General features: G+C 40.6%; 1 protein-coding gene across 1 annotated transcript in view; it reads right to left on the bottom strand.

Moving 5' to 3' along the window:
- Window positions 1–4,754, bottom strand: part of RSPO2 (R-spondin 2) — a 156,916-nt gene extending 152,162 nt beyond the window's left edge. The window contains exons 1-2 of the mRNA XM_067711489.1: window positions 4,315–4,754; window positions 3,664–3,927 (exon numbers count right to left, since the gene is read on the bottom strand). Of these exons, the coding sequence (XP_067567590.1) occupies window positions 3,664–3,757 (94 nt within the window). The 5' untranslated portion in view covers window positions 3,758–3,927; window positions 4,315–4,754. The remainder of the gene's footprint in view (window positions 1–3,663; window positions 3,928–4,314) is intronic.
- Window positions 4,755–18,368: the final 13,614 nt, after the last annotated feature.

Raw genomic sequence — 18,368 nt, 5'->3', positions numbered from 1 at the left:
CAAGAAATCCCAGAAGACCATAATAAAGTTATGATTTGTCTATCTACCTTTCAGTAATGCAGCCTGAAATGTGGCTTACAACCGTTCCAAAAAATAAGACAAATCGGATAACCCAGTTTACCATACAAATAAACCATAAGAGGTCCCAAGACAGATACAGGCCACAGGGGTTAACAGTAGCTAATAACGACTATGTTTTTGAAGGGGACTGGAGGGTGAGGGGCCAATGAGTTACCACATAGACACCACATGAGTTGTCAATCAGCGTTTCAAAACGTTGGCATGTGTCTCCCATCTACAAGATATTCATTCTCACTATTGTGTTTGTGCCTTACTTTCAAATGTATTGCTGCCAGGCCCCAGTAGTGATTATCAAATGCACTTTTACCGTATGATTTTGTTTTCTAAATAAGCAGACAAAAAGACTAGTAGATGGCTAGTGTTGTTTATGATAGTCTCTCCCATACACAGTTTTATCTGACATTCTAGTCTCTAATCCTCTGGCCATATTTTGAAATAAAGCATAAAGTTAAAGGATATATTTGCTCTCTATTCCAGACTGGATGCAATTGATTTTAACTGACTAAATTATCTGATCTCTGCCAAGAATTTTATTTCATTAAGAAAATGATATTATAGAGCATCTGAGATCATAGAGCAGACTAAACATAATGCCAAAGGAGTTCTGAGAATGCTCCACAGTGAAGGTTTGATTATTTGCAGATGGAATATGAAAAAAAGAAAAAGAATCAGATCCCGGGCATTAGCCTAACCAATCCTGGTATCACTGCTGCCGACATCACAGCACAAAGCCAAGAAAATAACTGATCTTCTAAGCCACAACACCTTTTTTTAATGTACTAATCACTTTTCTTCCTAGAAAGTAATACTTAACTGCCACTATCCAAAACAAAGGGAAAGGGGGAAATGTTAGTACCACAATAGGCTCTAGCATGTCAACTGTCACTGCTGACATGATTTGGCTAGTAGTCAAGCATTCGCCAAGGAACTAATTTAAATCAATCTCCTTTGGGAAAGCCAATTGTTTGGTATGCAACAATTGGTGTAGGATCAATCAGTGGACATGAGATCAATTAAAACCAGCTTAAGCCTGTGAAGAGGGACAATTCACACAACCTGAGTTAGATCTCTATTCATTTCAATACTCTCACAATGCAATCCTTAAGCTTCCTTGCAAAGCAGAAAAGCTACTATCACCCTACACTGTCTAGCCAGCACTTTAAGTAGTTCCACTTTTAATTAAAAACACAGTACGCCCTTTGTTGGTACAGATAGTGTGGTCACTTTTAAGGGTTGCAGTTATTTTAGCCAGAAGCTTGAGATTTGGGAAGGGACATCTGTTAAGGAAAACACACACATTTTGATAGAATTTTTTCTTTGCAACCTTACCAGTTTACATGTACTTGAAAGCATTTGAATTTTATTAAATTGAAAGGTTTGTCTGGCAAAAGTCACTACTGCACACTTTAGAACTGGTTTTCTAAATGTCAGCACTTGGGGATGTGGTGGTAACTGCCATGAGATTTTGCTAAAGCACCTTTGAAACAAATAGGTTTTGCATCAGATATAGGAGGAGGTATAGGCAGAACTTCGGAGATGGCACTGGAAAGGAAAGCATGCAGTATCGCTTCTGGCCGCAGGAGTGCTGTAATGTCATGTTCCACCAAAGAGCATCTCTGCATTAAGTTCTACTAAAGCAACATGCTTGATTCTTCCCAATTCAACCACAATGGGGCAGGCAATGTGGATCAGAAAGACATCGCTGAATTAGCAAGTCATCTAATAAACAAGAATTTGGCAAAGGATTTTAGATATTTTGTATTCTGAACATTTTAAAGCACTTTAGTCTTTTCCACCAAATAGGCTGCAGTGTCTACTTGGGGGCAGGGGGTGAGGGGTGTAGGGAAGCCTCTCCCTACACTTTGACCACTTAGACCAGGGTAATCAAAAATTGCCAACTCTACCAAGTGATACCTGGAAAGAAAATACCGGAGTGGAGAAAGGAGGCAGAGGGGAGGTGAAGGAGATGGAAAGGGACTTTGGCAAGACTGGTATCAGTATCAAACTTTCATGGCCTCTGGGAAGAAATTCCTCCCTAGTACATTTATTCAGAAAAACTTCTGAAAATAAACATTTTCCAAATGTCAGAAATGAAAGACAAGGAGAGTACGAGAAATGAGGGCGAGAGAAAGGGGTATCCTTCTCATAAACCACAGCTCCATAGTGTCAATTGGAGAGCAGAGGCGGCGGAAATCGCACAACACCAAGTTATCCTGAGTTCTGCCCTCTGGCCGGCCAACCTTCAGCCCTGCGGGTAGGTGAGAACAGCTTAACGACGTCCCAAAAAGCTTTGAAAAATTAGGGCGCAGAAACCTCTCTCCAAAATCTGGATGCAGGACTGGAGATTCCATGAAACGAGTTGTAAATAAACCGCATCACAAGTCGAGCGAGACGTTCATATCCCAGAAAAATCAAAATCTGTTAACCTCAAGACAAATTCTAACTGCGCAGAAGTCCAAACTGCACGACCAAGACGGATAAACTCTAAGGGGCTGCTGTGCACCTTCCGTGAGGCGGTATTGCAAGGTGGGGCTGTGCGTGCTGGGAGCGGGGGTGTTGAGGTTTGCGTTTAAATCCTTCAGGGGACTTAACAGTGTTTAGCAGCCCTTCCCCTAAAACGCAGTTGGACTAGCTGCAGGCGCAGCAGAACTCGGAGACAGAAATACAGGCGCACTAAATCATCAAGAAATCTAGCTTTCTGAAACCTTTCTGAAGGCTTCCACTCGCCTCCCCGCAGTGCACACAGGTGATGGAGAGGAAGGAGGTCAAAAAGCCGCCAAGTGAGTTTCACTGAGCGCCGGCACTTCTCTCAGAAGTAGCTGCTTTTGAGGGGAGTAAAGAGAGAGGGCAAAGTCGGGCCTGTCTCCAAAACATCACCCTGCAAGCAAGCGTTCCCCCCAAAAAACCTGCGCACGAGTTGCCGCTCAATGCGCTAAGTTCAGTACGTCATCCCACCTAGTCTTAGAGTCCAGAAAAAGAAATCAATGTTGCTCTTTTCCTAGAAATGCAGGTCCTGCACATCGACTTGGTAACCCTCCCCAGCTCTCGATCCCACACGCGCGCGCAGACACAGACATACACACACACCCCAACACACACACACACACGCCGAGTAGTAGGCCGTGTCCAAAGCTATCTGGGGTCAGGACTTGGGCCGCACGTGGGTGGTGAATGTAGAGAAAGATGAGCTGCAAGGAAGATGGTTGAGAGGGCTAAAAAGAGAAAAAGACAAAAAGAACAAGAAAAAGGGATGCCAAGCTTAAAAAAAGAGAGCGAGAGACCGAAAGAGAGAAGAGTTCAGAAGTAGAAGCTCGGCAGTCAACGTGGGTACGGACCGCACCGCTCAGCCCTGAACTCCCGCAGGACGCCCGGCTCGCCGCGCGTCTCGCTCCGGCTCGCCGCGCCTTCTGAGCACGGAAAAGACAGCGTTCGGCAGAGCTCTGGAGACCGGAAAGCGGGGAGCGGTGGCGCGCAATGGCGGGGGGTGGAGGGCACGGTCCTGCCCACCTGAGCCCCTGAGCGAGCGCCGCCACCCGCGCCCCCGACCCCGACCCCACGCGCCTCCGGCAGGGTAGAACCCACCTCTCTTACTGCGTCTCCATCGATTGCCTTGGCAGTGGCTGTAATCCATACAGTTCAGGATGATGAGGGCAAAGGAGAAGAGACGAAACTGCATCTGGGCGGTCGGGCGGGGGAGAGACGCCTCTCAAAGTCGGGGAACTGGAGGGCTCATCCGAGGAGCCGGCGCCGTCCGCGCTGTTGAGGAAGACGCCGAGGGGGAGTCGCCACTAGCCCAGGGGCCTGCACTGGTCAGTTCGGCGCAACCAGCATCTTTCCGCCTTGAACCTGAGAGACGAGGAGGAGAAGCCGGGTGGAGAGAGGCCCAGGGAGGCAGCTGCCTCTTCACGCGTCCCAATTTAAGAAGGGGAGGGAGGGGGGAAGCGAACTCACTGCCTGGCAGGAGCTGCGGAGCAGCTTAACCCCAAGCGCACAGCTGCCTGCAACTTGGAGAGGAAGGTGATTACAATCAGTGAATTAGCAACCTCTGCAGACCTATAGGCTCCGACCCTGGGGAAAGGACTTTGCGCGGGCGCTCCGGAAAAGAAAAGAGCTCCACAGTTCCCGAGGGTGCAGGGTTAAAGGCGCGCTCTTCGGTCCTTTGGTCCCACAGTGGGGTACCCAAGCGCCGTGGTCGCGGTGGCCAGGCGCGGGTCGCCTACCGTGAGCACTTACGTCTCAGGCTGTGCGGCGTGCCTAGGCGCGGAGCTCCATCCAGGGCTCAGAAAGCGAGACGCCTCGCTAGCACGTGGGATGGGGAAAAGTTTGCCGAGACCCGCCGGGAGCGCGTAGCAGCTCTGGGATCCGGCGGCTGCCTTAGGTTCGAAGTGCCCGGAGGGTCCTCTGGACTGACCGCGCCTAGCAGGAGCGCGGCGGGGCGGGCGGGTCCGCAGCCTCTGGGATGCTGCGTCCCCGCCGGTGTGTGCGATCCTACGGCAAGGGTTACGCCCGCTCTCACTCTCTGGGTCCCTGTCCACTTGTGCGGTTTCCAGAGCTCTCTCCACAGCCACTTCACAGCTAAGGTTTCTCCGTTTCCAAGCTGTGGGAGACAGAACGCTCCCGCGAGGCCGAAGGGATGGCGAGCTCACTTTCCGATGGAGATGCAGTCGGGCCGAGGCTCGGGATGCTTCTATAAGTAGGTGGTGCTGTGGTCCAAGGCAACTAAGTCAGGGCTGCCTCGGAGTTCCTGGGTCCTAAAGCCAGGACCTCTCCGGTTTCCCTGAGGTCCTAAAGAGCGCTGACAGCCTCCAGCGGGCCTAACCCCAGGCGAATCCCCTCCTGGCTTTCCTGGAGTGGGTGGCTAAACTGAAGAGTAGCTGAGGTGGAGGTGCCCCCTGACTGTGCTGGCCTGACGGCCCAGCTGTCTTCACCCCCAAGGCGTCTTCTCCGCTGCTCCGGGGTCGACTCCAACCTCAGCGCCGACCTTCCAGCAGGAAGATCTGACTGACTGATGGCTTCTCCTAAACCTTCCTTTCCGAGCTCCCGGCCGGGAGGGCTGCTTCCAAAGTGGCGTTTAAACTTGAGCCGCACCCCGAAAGATGCCACACCTCTGCCACTCTTAAGTTTTACGTCTTGGCTTTGTTTTACAGGAAGATGTTAGCAAGGCTGAAACTAAAACGCGTCTTCGGTTTAGGGAGTAAAAAGAGTATTCCAATACTTTGCTTATCCTTAGAGGTTGTACTTCTTGACTTTGTGTCTCCTGCAGAAAAACTTACAAAAAACTTTGATCCCTTTCTTGGAGTACGCTAGAAACTGGGGCCTTGGTTCTTCAAAGAAAAGTTCACTTTCTACTGAAGTATTTCTCATTCATAATCTTCCTCCCTCCCCCACCCTCAAAAGTCTCCTGAATTGAACTTTTAGGTGCCTTGAGTTTGGGGAATACTCTGTTTAACAAAGTGTTACACTAAATACACTTACGCTATCTGATTTCATTCTGGTGAAATCTTCTGTCCTGAATTCATTACTGTAGGAATGAATGTATTTACCCCCTAGGCAAAAGATAAGAATTTATACTGCTAACCGTGGCAGTAGGAATGTTTGCAAATATGACCTCAGGTACCATATTATTATGCTAGCATTTTGTATCATTTAAATTTCTTTATGCCTTCAGTTTCAGAAGATGTTCAGAAGTTTGGAGACTTGAGACAATCATATAGAAACAACAAGAATATTAAAATAGTCATGTTTATTAATTGTTCCATTAATGCCTATCCATAATTATTTTAATGGAATCACTATTACATAGCAGTATTTATGTGCTAAGAATTTTAGTGTTATTCACTTTATGTATGTCTGAGAACACCCAAGTCAATCTGAGTTGAAGTCCCTGGTCCCATTTCCCACATAAGAAAATTCAGCCCCTGAGATTGGCCCATAGGGCACAAGTAGAGTTGACAAAGCACATAATAGCAACAGTGGATCTGTTTCTTAGCTTTCAGAGTCTTTGATTTTTGTCACAGAATTTGGAAGTGATAGGAAACATTTCAGTTTAGGGAGTGGCCCAGCATTTGACATGATATTCCAGTGCATATCCCCCAATCATCAGAAACACCATTTCTCCCATACACTCACACATGTGCACACCAAATTTATTGCACTTCTAAAGGAGTTAAATCCATGAAAGAACAAAGCCCTCTATAAATAAGCCATCTACCTTTCTGTACAGCCTTGGGACTCATTCAAGGTTAGTGGACATCAGTGTCTTTTAAAATATATAAAGACAAAAATAAGCACAAGACCAAGTAGATCTAGCTCTACCATTAACCACCTGGGTCATTTTGGGCAAGTCTCTGGATCTGTTTCCTTGTTGGTATTTTTAGGAAATTAGAACAAGATCTCTTTCACCCCTACCATGTTCTGGTTTACAATCAATTTTCTATTTCTATCAAGAAGTTTGCTACAGAGTCTAACAGTGTCAGGACAAACTCATCGTTGATGAATTTTCAATATAGAAAGATGAGAGTTAGCCACTGTCATCCTTAAATTTACAGACCACTTTCAATCTCTCTTCAAAGGTTACTTTCCAAAATTTTAATCATTTGGGTTGCACTGATGACATTTTTTAAACCAGAGATACTTTTCAGTTTAGTGAGCTCCTAGATCCATTTCACAAAAAAAGAATTTTAACAGCACCACTTCTGCTGAAGATAGGTTAATGCTCTTAACAAGACAAGAACGGGCACTAGAAGTAAAGAAGATTCCTAATTCCTTTCTCCTTGTGCTCTCTCCTGGTCTGTCTGTGCTTTTTAAAGGACACCATGGAACTTCAAAAAGATCTGTCACACTTAGTTCTTGGGGTACTTAGAATCTCACACGAAATCTCTTTGGGCTAGTTTGTTGATAAAGCAGAATTTCTTCTTCTTCTTTTTTTTTTGCCATTCACTGAATATTTCTCCTGATTTCAAGAACCCAGGAATGTTCTTGCTACTAAAAAACACATCCCTGGTGGATCCTAAACTATCATTAACTTTAACCCCATATTTCTGTGTCCTTTCATTTCTAAACTGTGAAAGCGTTGTTGTTGAGGCTCAGAGTTCACAGTTTCTCCATCTTGGAGACTCAATGGGCTTTTTCTTCAAACCGAGTTTAGACGGTGGTTTCATTAAACTCGCTTTATAAATAGGCATGTGTCTGGTGTCTGTTTACAGAGAAGCGTACTGACGAGGTTGACTTCATGCCATGCACTGGTGATAGAGAAGGTTAACTGAGTGCCGGTGGGGTGGGGGTGGGGGGAGATGATGTTATAGATTAGAAGCAAGTTGCCTACTTTACTTTTTTGACTTGTAATTCATTCATACAGCTAAAATTCAATCGTTAATAAAGGGCATACAGGGAAAAGCCTCTCTACCAGCCAGCCAGTTCTCCTCCTCAGAAACAGCCAGTTATTCACGTACAACCTTCCAGGTTTTTAGTATACTTCCAGAGATATGTTGTGCTTATCAAGAAAATGCATGTGTATACACATATATATTCTTCACCCCTTTAGGCAACTAGTAGAATACTCTATTCACTAATTTGCACCTCGATTTTTTTCAAGCATCTTAGAGTTCATTCAGTATCAGTTCATAGCGAATGTTCTCGTTGTTTTTATACAGTCACCTATCATTTCATTGTTTGGTTGTATTTAGCCAGGTCCCTACTGATAGACATTCAGATTATCTACATTCTTCTTCTGTTATAAGCAATGCTTCAATTAACCTTTTCATGGGTCATTTTAAATTTGTATTATAAGTTCCTAAAAGTAGAAAAGTTGGATCAAACAGTTAGACATACTTGTGTGTGTGTGTGTGTATGTGTATCCTTAAAATTGCCTTCCACAGAGATTCTATCCAGTTACAATGTATGAAAGTGCCCATCTCCCTATATACCGGCCAATGTGTTTTGATCTTTGATACTCCTAGGCAAAAAGTGGTATCTCAATGGTTTTAATTTTTATTTCTTTTCTTTTAAATGAAATTAGGCATCTTTAATATGCCCAAGCAATTTATGTTTTGTATATATAATCTTTTGTTATTTGAGTTGCAAATATTTTTCCAGGTTTATCATTTGTCTCTTAACTTTACTTTTGATGTACATTACTAAGCTAAAACTTTTTAAATAATTTTATGTAGTTAAATTTGTCAGTCTTATCTTTATAGTTTCTATGTTTGTGTTACACTTGTAAAAAGTTTTTCCCCATGCCATTCTTTTTAAGTTTCTATTTGGGATCTTTCTAAGATACTTTTTTTGATATTAAAAACCATAAGATGTTAGTGATTTTATGACAGTATGATGTGGCTGCAACAGAATAGAGTATACATTTTCTAAATCTTTCCTGAGTATTTATGTTCACAGATTTGGTTGACTTTGGCTCTGACTCTCATCTTTATTAGCTAATTGATTTAGAGTTCTCTTATCTTTTATGTTATCAGATTTATACCCTCAGATTTAAAGTTTCCCACAATCTTCTGATTCACTGTTGAAATTTGGTGGTGTCATACTTATTCTTCCAGTCTAGAAATTATCCGTTACTTACTTTGAAACAAATTATGGCATTTTTGTCATTGTATCAAAATTGATATTTTTTTTCTGTTAAATATAAGCTGAATGTCCATTTTGCTAGCTGCATGTGATAACCTATGTTCACTTATTATATTTTGTATGAAATAATTAAATGAATTGATATGAAAGATCTTCAACCAGGTCACTGACCAGTCCTTATCCAGGCTAATTTGTTGTTTTTAAAAGCCACATCATAATCACTTATTTAACATTTGAAAAATGTGTAAATATTTGACTCCTCCAAATATTAATACTATGTCCTGCCACTTGAGAACTCTTTCTGTAGACTGATGTGATAAGGCCTATTTCTCATTTTGTTCTTCATCCCCATGGAAGAGATCCAGGAGGCTCTCTTCAAAGGAAGTCCAACTCAGACCAGCTCATAAGAAAAGAACTCAAGATTTGACCTGAAGCTTTAAAATTATTCCCTTTATTTAATCTTGTGCATTCTGAACTCTTTTGAACTAAAGTAGTGTCATTTCCATTCTTTTTTGTGTGAATGTGGTTGCTGGAAGGAAGTGTTACTACACTTGGTTAATAACAAGAGATAAAGATTCTCAGCTATTTTAAGAATGAGACACAGTTTTCACTAATAGAAGAGAATGTCTCTTTTCACTGTTTGTGGACACTCAATTAGTTATGCTAATTGAGATGAACAATAGGACAAGCATCCCTAAGAGCAGGAAACACCCTCCCCAGAACCTTTTTCAGTATTGATATCCCAAGTAGATCCACCTCTCCTAAGCAACTGATTTGTCTTTAACTTATGGTTATAATGAACTGCGTTACTGTTCAAGAGCAAATTTGTGGTTTACCATCAGCAAGTATACAAAATGGTCAGGTACTTTATGTACTAGTCTCATTTCTTGCTCAATTTTTTCTCACCTATTTTTAATGTTGTATTTTGCAGTATTATTATGCATCTTCATAAGCTGCTTTAATTTTGGAATATAGAAAATTTAAAAATAATAATTTATACCTTATACACATGATAATACAAATATATATATGTCAAAGAATCAACATAGGGGTTCTAGTTGCTGATTACGTCTACTCCAACTGTTCATTCAAGAACTGAGGAAATAGCCATGGCATGAATTTGGAGATCCACTAGGCCCACTGGGAGATGAACCCAAGCCCAAACTCTATCAATTACCCAGTCTTCATAAACCCCTTCTCTTGATATTTTGGGTGTCAAGAAATTAACCAAAGTCTAGTTATTTCCCCCTCCCCAAAACACAGTCATCTGAGTAAATGGCTCCAGGTCCTGTGGGGGGAGATCAGGAGAAAGATTTACTGTGAGAGTCCTTGCTCAAGAGACCTGACCTTGTCTTCATTCAAGGAGCTCTGGGGCTGTGAACTGGCTCAAGTCTGGGTTGGTTAAGGGGCTGTGACTATTGTGGTGACTCAAGTTACACTTCTGTAAGCCAGACCTAAAGTTTTTCTGTTATACAAATCAAGACTTTAGTAGGCTGTCCATCTACTTCAGTCTGAGATAAAAGTAACTTATAAGTACCAATTACAATCACATAACTAGCTTCAGAAACACACACTATAGCAATAAGTATTTCTTCCTTGATTTGATATAAATAACAAATATCAATATTTTGTCATCTCCTACTCCTCTATTATTTAACATAAGTTGTGTAAATTGTATTGATAGTTAACCTCATATCTCAGTATTTAAACTACCGAATATGAAATAGCAAGTGACTCAGCTAAAAGAATGAATTTCATCCCAAGATTAATAAAGGGACATCTGATACTTTGGGTATCCTCTTTCGGGAAGCCAGTCTGTATGTTTTTGTGCAGGTAGCTGTGCCATGTACTGTAGAAGCATAAATTTGTATTTATCTTTATTTGGAAGTTAAATGTGGTTAAAAGACGTATGTGTTGGATGCCAGATTGTCAAGAGATGGACTGTTGTGGTTTATACTATCACTTGGGTTAAGTTGGGAACTGTATTTCTCAAATCCTCTGGCATGTAATGCTTTTAGGTTGGAGCTGAATAAAAGAGGAATTTACATGGGATTTGGGGGGACAGAAATGAAACAGCATTCAAGACTTTCTTGGAGGTCTCTTTTTCAATATGATGCAGTGACAGACAGAAGCCTAGGTATACAGCAGGTACCAGCTTGAAACTCGCTCTGCTCTACATCCTGCTCTTCTGAATGCCGCTCTGCTTATCCAGAGCCCCCAGGCCCACCACTAGATGACCAGCTGCAGAGGCAGTAGATTTCCAGAGACCTCTCCACAAATTCCCCCTTTGCCATCACACTATGGTGGTTGGTCACACTTGGCTTCTCAGACATATTAGTGACTCCTCTTTTTCCCTCCAATTTTCCTTCCAGATCTTCCCTTCCTCAGCTCTTCTCACAATCATATAAGATCTAGTTCCTATAATAATTCCATCTGTAACACCCAGTGACTCTGCTCTCCTGACTGAACCATGGCTGATATAACTATTATCAATTGATTTTTCCACTATTAAATATGAGAACTTATTCCCTTTTCCTCCTGTTTCTTTCCTACACACCATCCTCCCCCCACCCACCAACCCCATCCTTCAAATATGGCTAGATCAATATTGAGTGGCTATGTCTGACTATGTTATTCAGAGCTGAGTCATGTAGTAAACTGGACTACTGTTACTTTCCTGTGCAACTTTTTGTTTTCTCTGAAATTATCATTACCTTGTTTTCTCCTCTGCAGAGTTTTCTGTGACTTATAAAAAACTGAACCCAAACATTCTTCGGGTCATCTTAATAACCTCTTATGTTCCTTCCTACCAAGTAGATCATCAGTTTCATTTTCTTCAAGTTCCTCTTGAAGGCTCTGGCATACTTCTGCTGGACTGGTTACCCTTTGTGCCTGATACACAGTTGTCATTCTGGGATGTCCCTTTACCATCATCCTGGGGATTCCCTTTTTCTTTCACCTCTGGTGGATTTTCTGTTTCCTATGTCCCATGTCTTCCTCTTTCCTAGTTAACCTTTCATTGTGGTAGAGGACATTCTCCAGGAGTTTCCTGAAAAATTTTGTATAGCGGTAAAATTTTTTTGAGACTTTTGCATGTCAGAAATGTCCCTATCCTACTCTCGCAACTGACTATTTGGATAATATAAAATTTTATATTGAAATCATGTTTCTTTAGTAGTTTGAAAACATAACTCCATTGCTTTTTACTTTGCAATATTGCTTTGAGAAGGCCAAAACCATTCTAATTACTGATTCTTTCTCATGTTCCTGTCTGAAGCCCACTCCCAGAAGATTGAAGGGCTGAAATTTCACTGAAACTACTTTGTCATGGATATTTTTTCATTGATATTGTTAGAGGTTTGATGGCTCTTTTAACCATAAAATTCATATTTTTCAGTTCTATAAATGTTCTTTAATTATTTGGTGTATGATTCCACCCCTTCCCCACCCCACCACACACACACACACACACACACACACACACACACACACACACATTTTTCTCTCCTCCTTTTTTGGGAATACCTATTGTTCACATATTGGACATCCTAGAGTGGCTCTCTAATTTTCCTATATTTTCTCTCCTATTTTTCATCTCTTTGTATTTTTTCTCTACTTTCTGGAATATTCCTTCAACTTCATCCTCCGAGTCTTCTAATGAGTTTTCCATTGCTCTTCTCACTTTGTTTTTAATTTCCAAGAGCTCTCTTATTTGATTTTAAAATTTCCTTTACTGTTCATAGTCTTGTTTATTCCAAGTTGTTGTTTGTTTTGGTCTTTATCTTTCATCTTTGAGGCTTTTCTTGATATTTTAAATTCTTGGCTATTTGCTTATATTTCAAAGTGACAGACTAACAAGCTGATCTTTGAAAAACAATTCTTACCACTTGGGTGATGCTTGCCAACTTGAGCTTTACTGTATGGTAAATACAGACCGTAAGCAAACGGACTGAGGCATTTATTGGAAAGAATCAAAATATAACTTATTTAACTGTTTTCACTAGGTTTGGTTAGATTTCCCAGAACAAAGTTTTCCAATATTCTGCAAAGAGGGAGGGTTGAGGGGCGGCAGTTATTGTCTTGTCTTTAATTCTTCCTTCCCTTGTGTATTTTCTCCCCTTTTGAAAAACTTTTGAAAAACTTATTCACTTAAGTTTTGAAAAACTTTTGAAAAACTTATTTCACTTAAGATTTAGTAAGGTTTCAGGAGAGAAAAAAATTAAAGGCATGGGAATCCACTTTATTGTTACTTGTCTTTGTTTTTCTTTTATTCACTCAACAGATAATGATTGAAGTCCTATATTTTGACACTGTTATGGGTGCTGAGGATACAGCAGTGAGAAAGGAAGACAAGATCCTTATGGAGCCTATATGCTAACTGGGAAAATATAAACAATAAAAAGCCAATACGCAGGATTGTCTTTATTTCCCTAAGTGTTTATGTTAACATTTATTTTGATGCAAGTTCAAAAAACTCCCACATACTCTTTTCCAAACATCATTAATAATTTAAATTTTACTGCATTTGTTTTTCATTCACTTTATCTCTACAGCTATACATATTTTTTCTAAACCATTGATGAGTAAGTTTTAAATATGGTCTGTTAGTCCTAAATACTTCAGTGTATACTCCCTGAGAACAAGAACATCCACTTATATAACCTCAACATTAGCAAAATTAGGAAATTTAACATTGATAAAATATCGTTACCTAATTCACAGCCTATATTCAAATTTTCTCAGTTGTCCAATATGCCCTTTATAGCCACTGATTCCTCAGCCCGGGCTTGAGTCCAGGATCACATGCTGCGTTTAGTTGTCATGCCTCAGTGTCCTCTTTAGCCTGGAACTGTTCCTCAGTCTTTCTTTGTCATTGTTTGTCATTGATATTTTTGAAAAACACATTCTATTTTGTTGAATGCCCCTTAGTTTGGATTTGTCTAATATTTCCTCATAATTAAATTGAGGTTATGCCTTTTTGGGGAAGAATACTATAAAATTGATGCTGTGTCCTTCTCAGGGCATCATATCAAGAGGAACATTCTGCTGATCTATCCTATTACCTACTACTTGATTAAGATGTTGTCTGCCAGGATTTTACATGGTAAAGTCACTATTTTTCCTTTTGAGATTAATAATTAATTTGTGGGAAACATATTGGATTATGTAAATATCCTCTTTCTCATCAAACTTTAACCCCTACTTTTGTCATCCATTAATGATTGATTAATTGATAATTAATTACTGTGATGTAAAGAGGATAAATCACTTATTACTCTGATGGTTGTCAAATGGTGATTTTCTAACTCCATTATTTCTTCTACATTTATTATTATTATTTATTATTTACATTTATTATTCTACTGTAAGGAAAAGCTTTCTCTTCTCCCTGATCAATTGACTGATATCAGTATGGACTCATAGATTCTTAGTTTGCTCAGTGTGTTATATTGTGTTACTACTTTTATTTTGAGTCTCAGTTTGACCCAAATTTGGCCTGTGGAGAATATTAAGCTGGGTTCTGTGCTTCAAAGATTCTTGAAGTACTTTTTCACTTTTAGGTGCAACCATAACTTCCAGACTTATCTTGTGTTTTCCCTGTTCCAGCCCTGGAATAAGCCCTGCTTTTCTCCAAGCAGCCCTGGTTCCTTTTAGTGGAGAATTATATTTAGGAGCCAAGACCTGGGTACTTGGTATATGCAATTCTACTGGTATGTCATAGCTTCTACTTCTTCTCAGCATCAGAGTTAAAATCATGAGTTCTTTATATACACCCCTCATTCCAGTCCAACAGCACAGAGTTCATTCTAGCCTTTTCTATTTCCATATTTGTAACTCCCTCTGCAACAGTGATAAATGTAAATTGGAAATACCTATAAAGAGCAATTGCTGCTGTTGTGTGAGTATCAAGAAAAGCTTCACCAGAGATGATACATAAGCTTGGTCTTGAAGGCTAAGTAGGATTTTATCAGGGAAGCAAGAAAGGGCGTTTAAGTCAAAAGTGATAGAAAGAGGGAAAGCCAAGATATAAAGGGAAATAGCTGGCTAATAAACCAATGTGCTAATGGAGTGGGGCATGAAGGGAGGGAAGATAAGGGTTTAGACTGGCAAAGTTGATAGCAGTCAGATTGTAAGTGAATGGACTTCCATGGTAATGAATAGGAATTTTACCTTCAATACGGACTGAGTAATTTTTTAAAGCAGGAGTTGTAACATATTCAATTCTACCTTAGGAAGATAATTACCTTGGTAGTACTGAAAATGTATTGGAGGGAAGCCAGTTCAGAGGTCAATTATATATATATGATATGTGACTATATTATATATGACACACACACATATATATATATATATATATATATATATATACACACACACACAGTTTATTCTCATTATTTATGGTAGTTGTGTTCTACAAAGTCACCATGAACACAGAATTAGCAAATACTGACCCATTGCTCCTTGGAGAAATACCGGGTAAGATTCCTGCAAGTCTCTGATCACTTTTCATCAACCAATCAATACATAACCTTGTTTTATGTGTATTTTCCTTTAAAGACACCATATTTAATATGTATTGTTAATTCACTAACATCCTACTCACAGCAACAGCACTATAAACTCACACCTGAATGAATCTTATTTAACACGTATTTTTTCAGTAAGGCACATCACAGCCTTCTTGTACTGGGGGACACTAGACAGCACTTCAACACTACACGTGGGGACCTTTCTAAACAATGAAATTACCAACAAAAAATTTTTAAATGTGAAAAATCTGGCACTAGGGCTTCCCTGGTGGCGCAGTGATTGAGAATCTGCCTGCCAATGCAGGGGACACGGGTTCGAGCCCTGATCTGGGAAGATCCCACATGCTGCGGAGCAACTAGGCCCGTGAGCCACAACTGCTGAGCCTGCGCATCTGGAGCCTGTGCTCCGCAACAAGAGAGGCCGCGATAGTGATAGGCCCACGCACCGCGATGAAGAGTGGCCCCTGCTCGCCGCAACTAGAGAAAGCCCTCACACAGAAACGAAGACCCAACACAGCAAAAATAAATTAATTAATTAATAAAAACTCCTACCCCCAACATCTTCTTTAAAAAAAAAAAAATCTGGCACTAAATAGATCACAAAAAGATACTTGTGCACAGTATGAGAGCTGAAACAAGAAGGCAGAATGCCGCTTGTTCGACCTCAGCTGGGAATATGAACATCAGGTGACTTAAATTTTTGCCACTCTGTGCATGTCCACAAATGACCAAGAAAGCACCAGGAATACTGATTTTGAGGCTACAAATAAATTTTCGTGAGTAGGCAAATTTGCAAATACAGAATCTACAAATCATGAGTATCGACTATATATACCTGTATACATACATATGTATGAAACTAAACCAGTGCAATCTTAGTGGAAATGGGAAGGAAGGATTTGATCAATTAAATGTGGGAATGGGGAGAGGTAGGAGGCAAAGATGTTGCTGAAGTTTCTATTTTGGAAGACTGGGTAAATGTTAATGTTATTACCAAAAAATATAATCCTGAAAAAGAGTCTGGAGGAGAAAGATAATACAATTTTGGAAATGTAGAATTTTAAAACAAGGGCAACATCCTGGTAGCGATAGTCAGTAATCATTAAAATGTGGAACTGGAGCACCTTACGGAGGCCATAGCTAGGTATAAAATTTGATTATAAGGTACATATAGAGTACAATTGAAGCTGTAGGAATAGAAGAGATTGCTTGGGTAAGGAGGCAAAAATCCAAAGATAAAACCTTGAAAATATATAATAATTTAAGGGGTATAGTGGAAAAGAACCAATGAAAAAGCCAAGGAGAAATTTGGGGGGAAAATCTCAAATCTAAGGGGATTATAAGAACAATAACAAGTAAAAAGGCTAGTAAATGTTCCCCAAGCAGGACAGGAAGTAAAGGAAATATTATGTATGCAAACATGTATGTAATACAATTCTAAATATGCAACATTATTTGTATATTTGGTACCCGTTGCCTCTGTAACAGTCTAATTTTTATCATGCTTTAAGATGGTAGAAATAATTTAAGATTGGTTATCCTGGAAATACACCAGAGTCCAAATGGACCAAGAAGATCGTTTTTTGGAGAAACTGGAAGCGCCCCATACCATCAATCTCAAGGTAGAGAAAGAAAGATATGTACCAAAGATCATGAAAAGTTGATCCATGATGTCACATCAAGAAACATAGGTTTGGGACTTCCCTGGTGGCGCAGTGGTTAAGAATTCACCTGCCAGTGTGGGGGACATGGGTTCGAGCCCTGGTCGGGGAAGATCCCACATGACACGGAGCAACTAAGCCTGTGTGCCACAACTACTCAGCCTGCCTGCACACTAGAGCCCGCGAGCCACAACTACTGAGCCCACATGCTGCAACTACTGAAACCCGCGTACCTAGAGCCCATGCTCCACAACAAGAGGAGCCACTGCAATGAGAAACCCACGCACCGCAATGAAGAGTAGCCCCTGCTCACCGCAACTAGAGAAAACCTGCGCGCAGCAACGAAGACCCAATGCAGCCAAAATTTAATTAACTAATTAATTATTTAAAAAGAAACATAGGTTTGTCTATCACATTCCAGTAAGACCTATTCATAAGCAAAGTACAGTGAAAGGACAGGGGCAGAAAACTGGGAGAGTGGACACAGAAAGAAAGGATCAGGAATGACGAAGCATTGACCAGGGTTTTCAGGAAGAAGACTTCCAGTTCCTAGGCATGGCAGGCTGGGCTATCTGAACAACTCTCCAGCTGAAAACAACTAAAAATGATGAATATAATAAACATCTTTCTAATAGCCACAAAGAGCTAAGAAGATAGTAAGAAATAATAGGCCAAACAAGAACCCAGGATGGTAAGTGAATACAAAACCACTTTCATCCTGAGGCTATTTGCCTAACACAAAAACGTGAATTTTCATTTTCTCAGGAAAGTGAGGGTGTCTTGTGGGAAGGGAAATAGAAATTCAAAGGCAAGGTTCACATTAGTTGAGGAATTAAATAGGAGCTGGCAGGAACAAATTTAAAACCTGTCCAGGGAAAAAAATACATTCATCCTGAATTCACATTATTTCTAGAAATAATTTTTTAGATACAATAACCAGCACAAAATACAAGAGAACCAGATGCATACACACACAAAAATCACTGTGGACAAGAAACAACAGACAATGGACCCACAAAGACTACAAATATTGGTGTAATCAAGCAAACTATAAAACAACTATGCTTTGATATTTCTTTGTTTAAAGAAATACTAAAAAACAAGCTTGACGATACCTGCAGGGTATAGAATTGACCGTGAATGATGTAGGAAGACAAGGCTAAGGACAATAAAGTTTCGGGAGAAAACTTGGAGGATTCTGTTTGCATACATACATGCCTATATAATGAATAAAGTCAATAACAATACCATCATTTTCATCAAAATGCTTTATTAAGCCCCTACTACGTAACAGATATCTGTTGTTTTTGCATGTCTATTTTTCACTCCCTTCCTCTCAAGTAGCCATCTTATTTTCCTTAATAAGGAAACACACACTATAAGGAAGACTCACCTTCCTCCAAGGTCCAAGAGTGGTACGGAGACCCCAGACTGACTAACTGAACAATTCCATTCACCTGGTTACTGTAATCGATTCAGGAGTGGCACTGTTTTCCAAGACAGACCAATGAAAGTAAAA

The sequence above is a fragment of the Pseudorca crassidens genome, chromosome 17 (genome assembly GCF_039906515.1).
Source record: "Pseudorca crassidens isolate mPseCra1 chromosome 17, mPseCra1.hap1, whole genome shotgun sequence".
NCBI classification, from domain to species: Eukaryota; Metazoa; Chordata; class Mammalia; order Artiodactyla; family Delphinidae; genus Pseudorca; species Pseudorca crassidens.
Note: the sequence above shows the minus strand (reverse complement) of the source record. Positions and strands in the feature narration are given on the sequence as shown.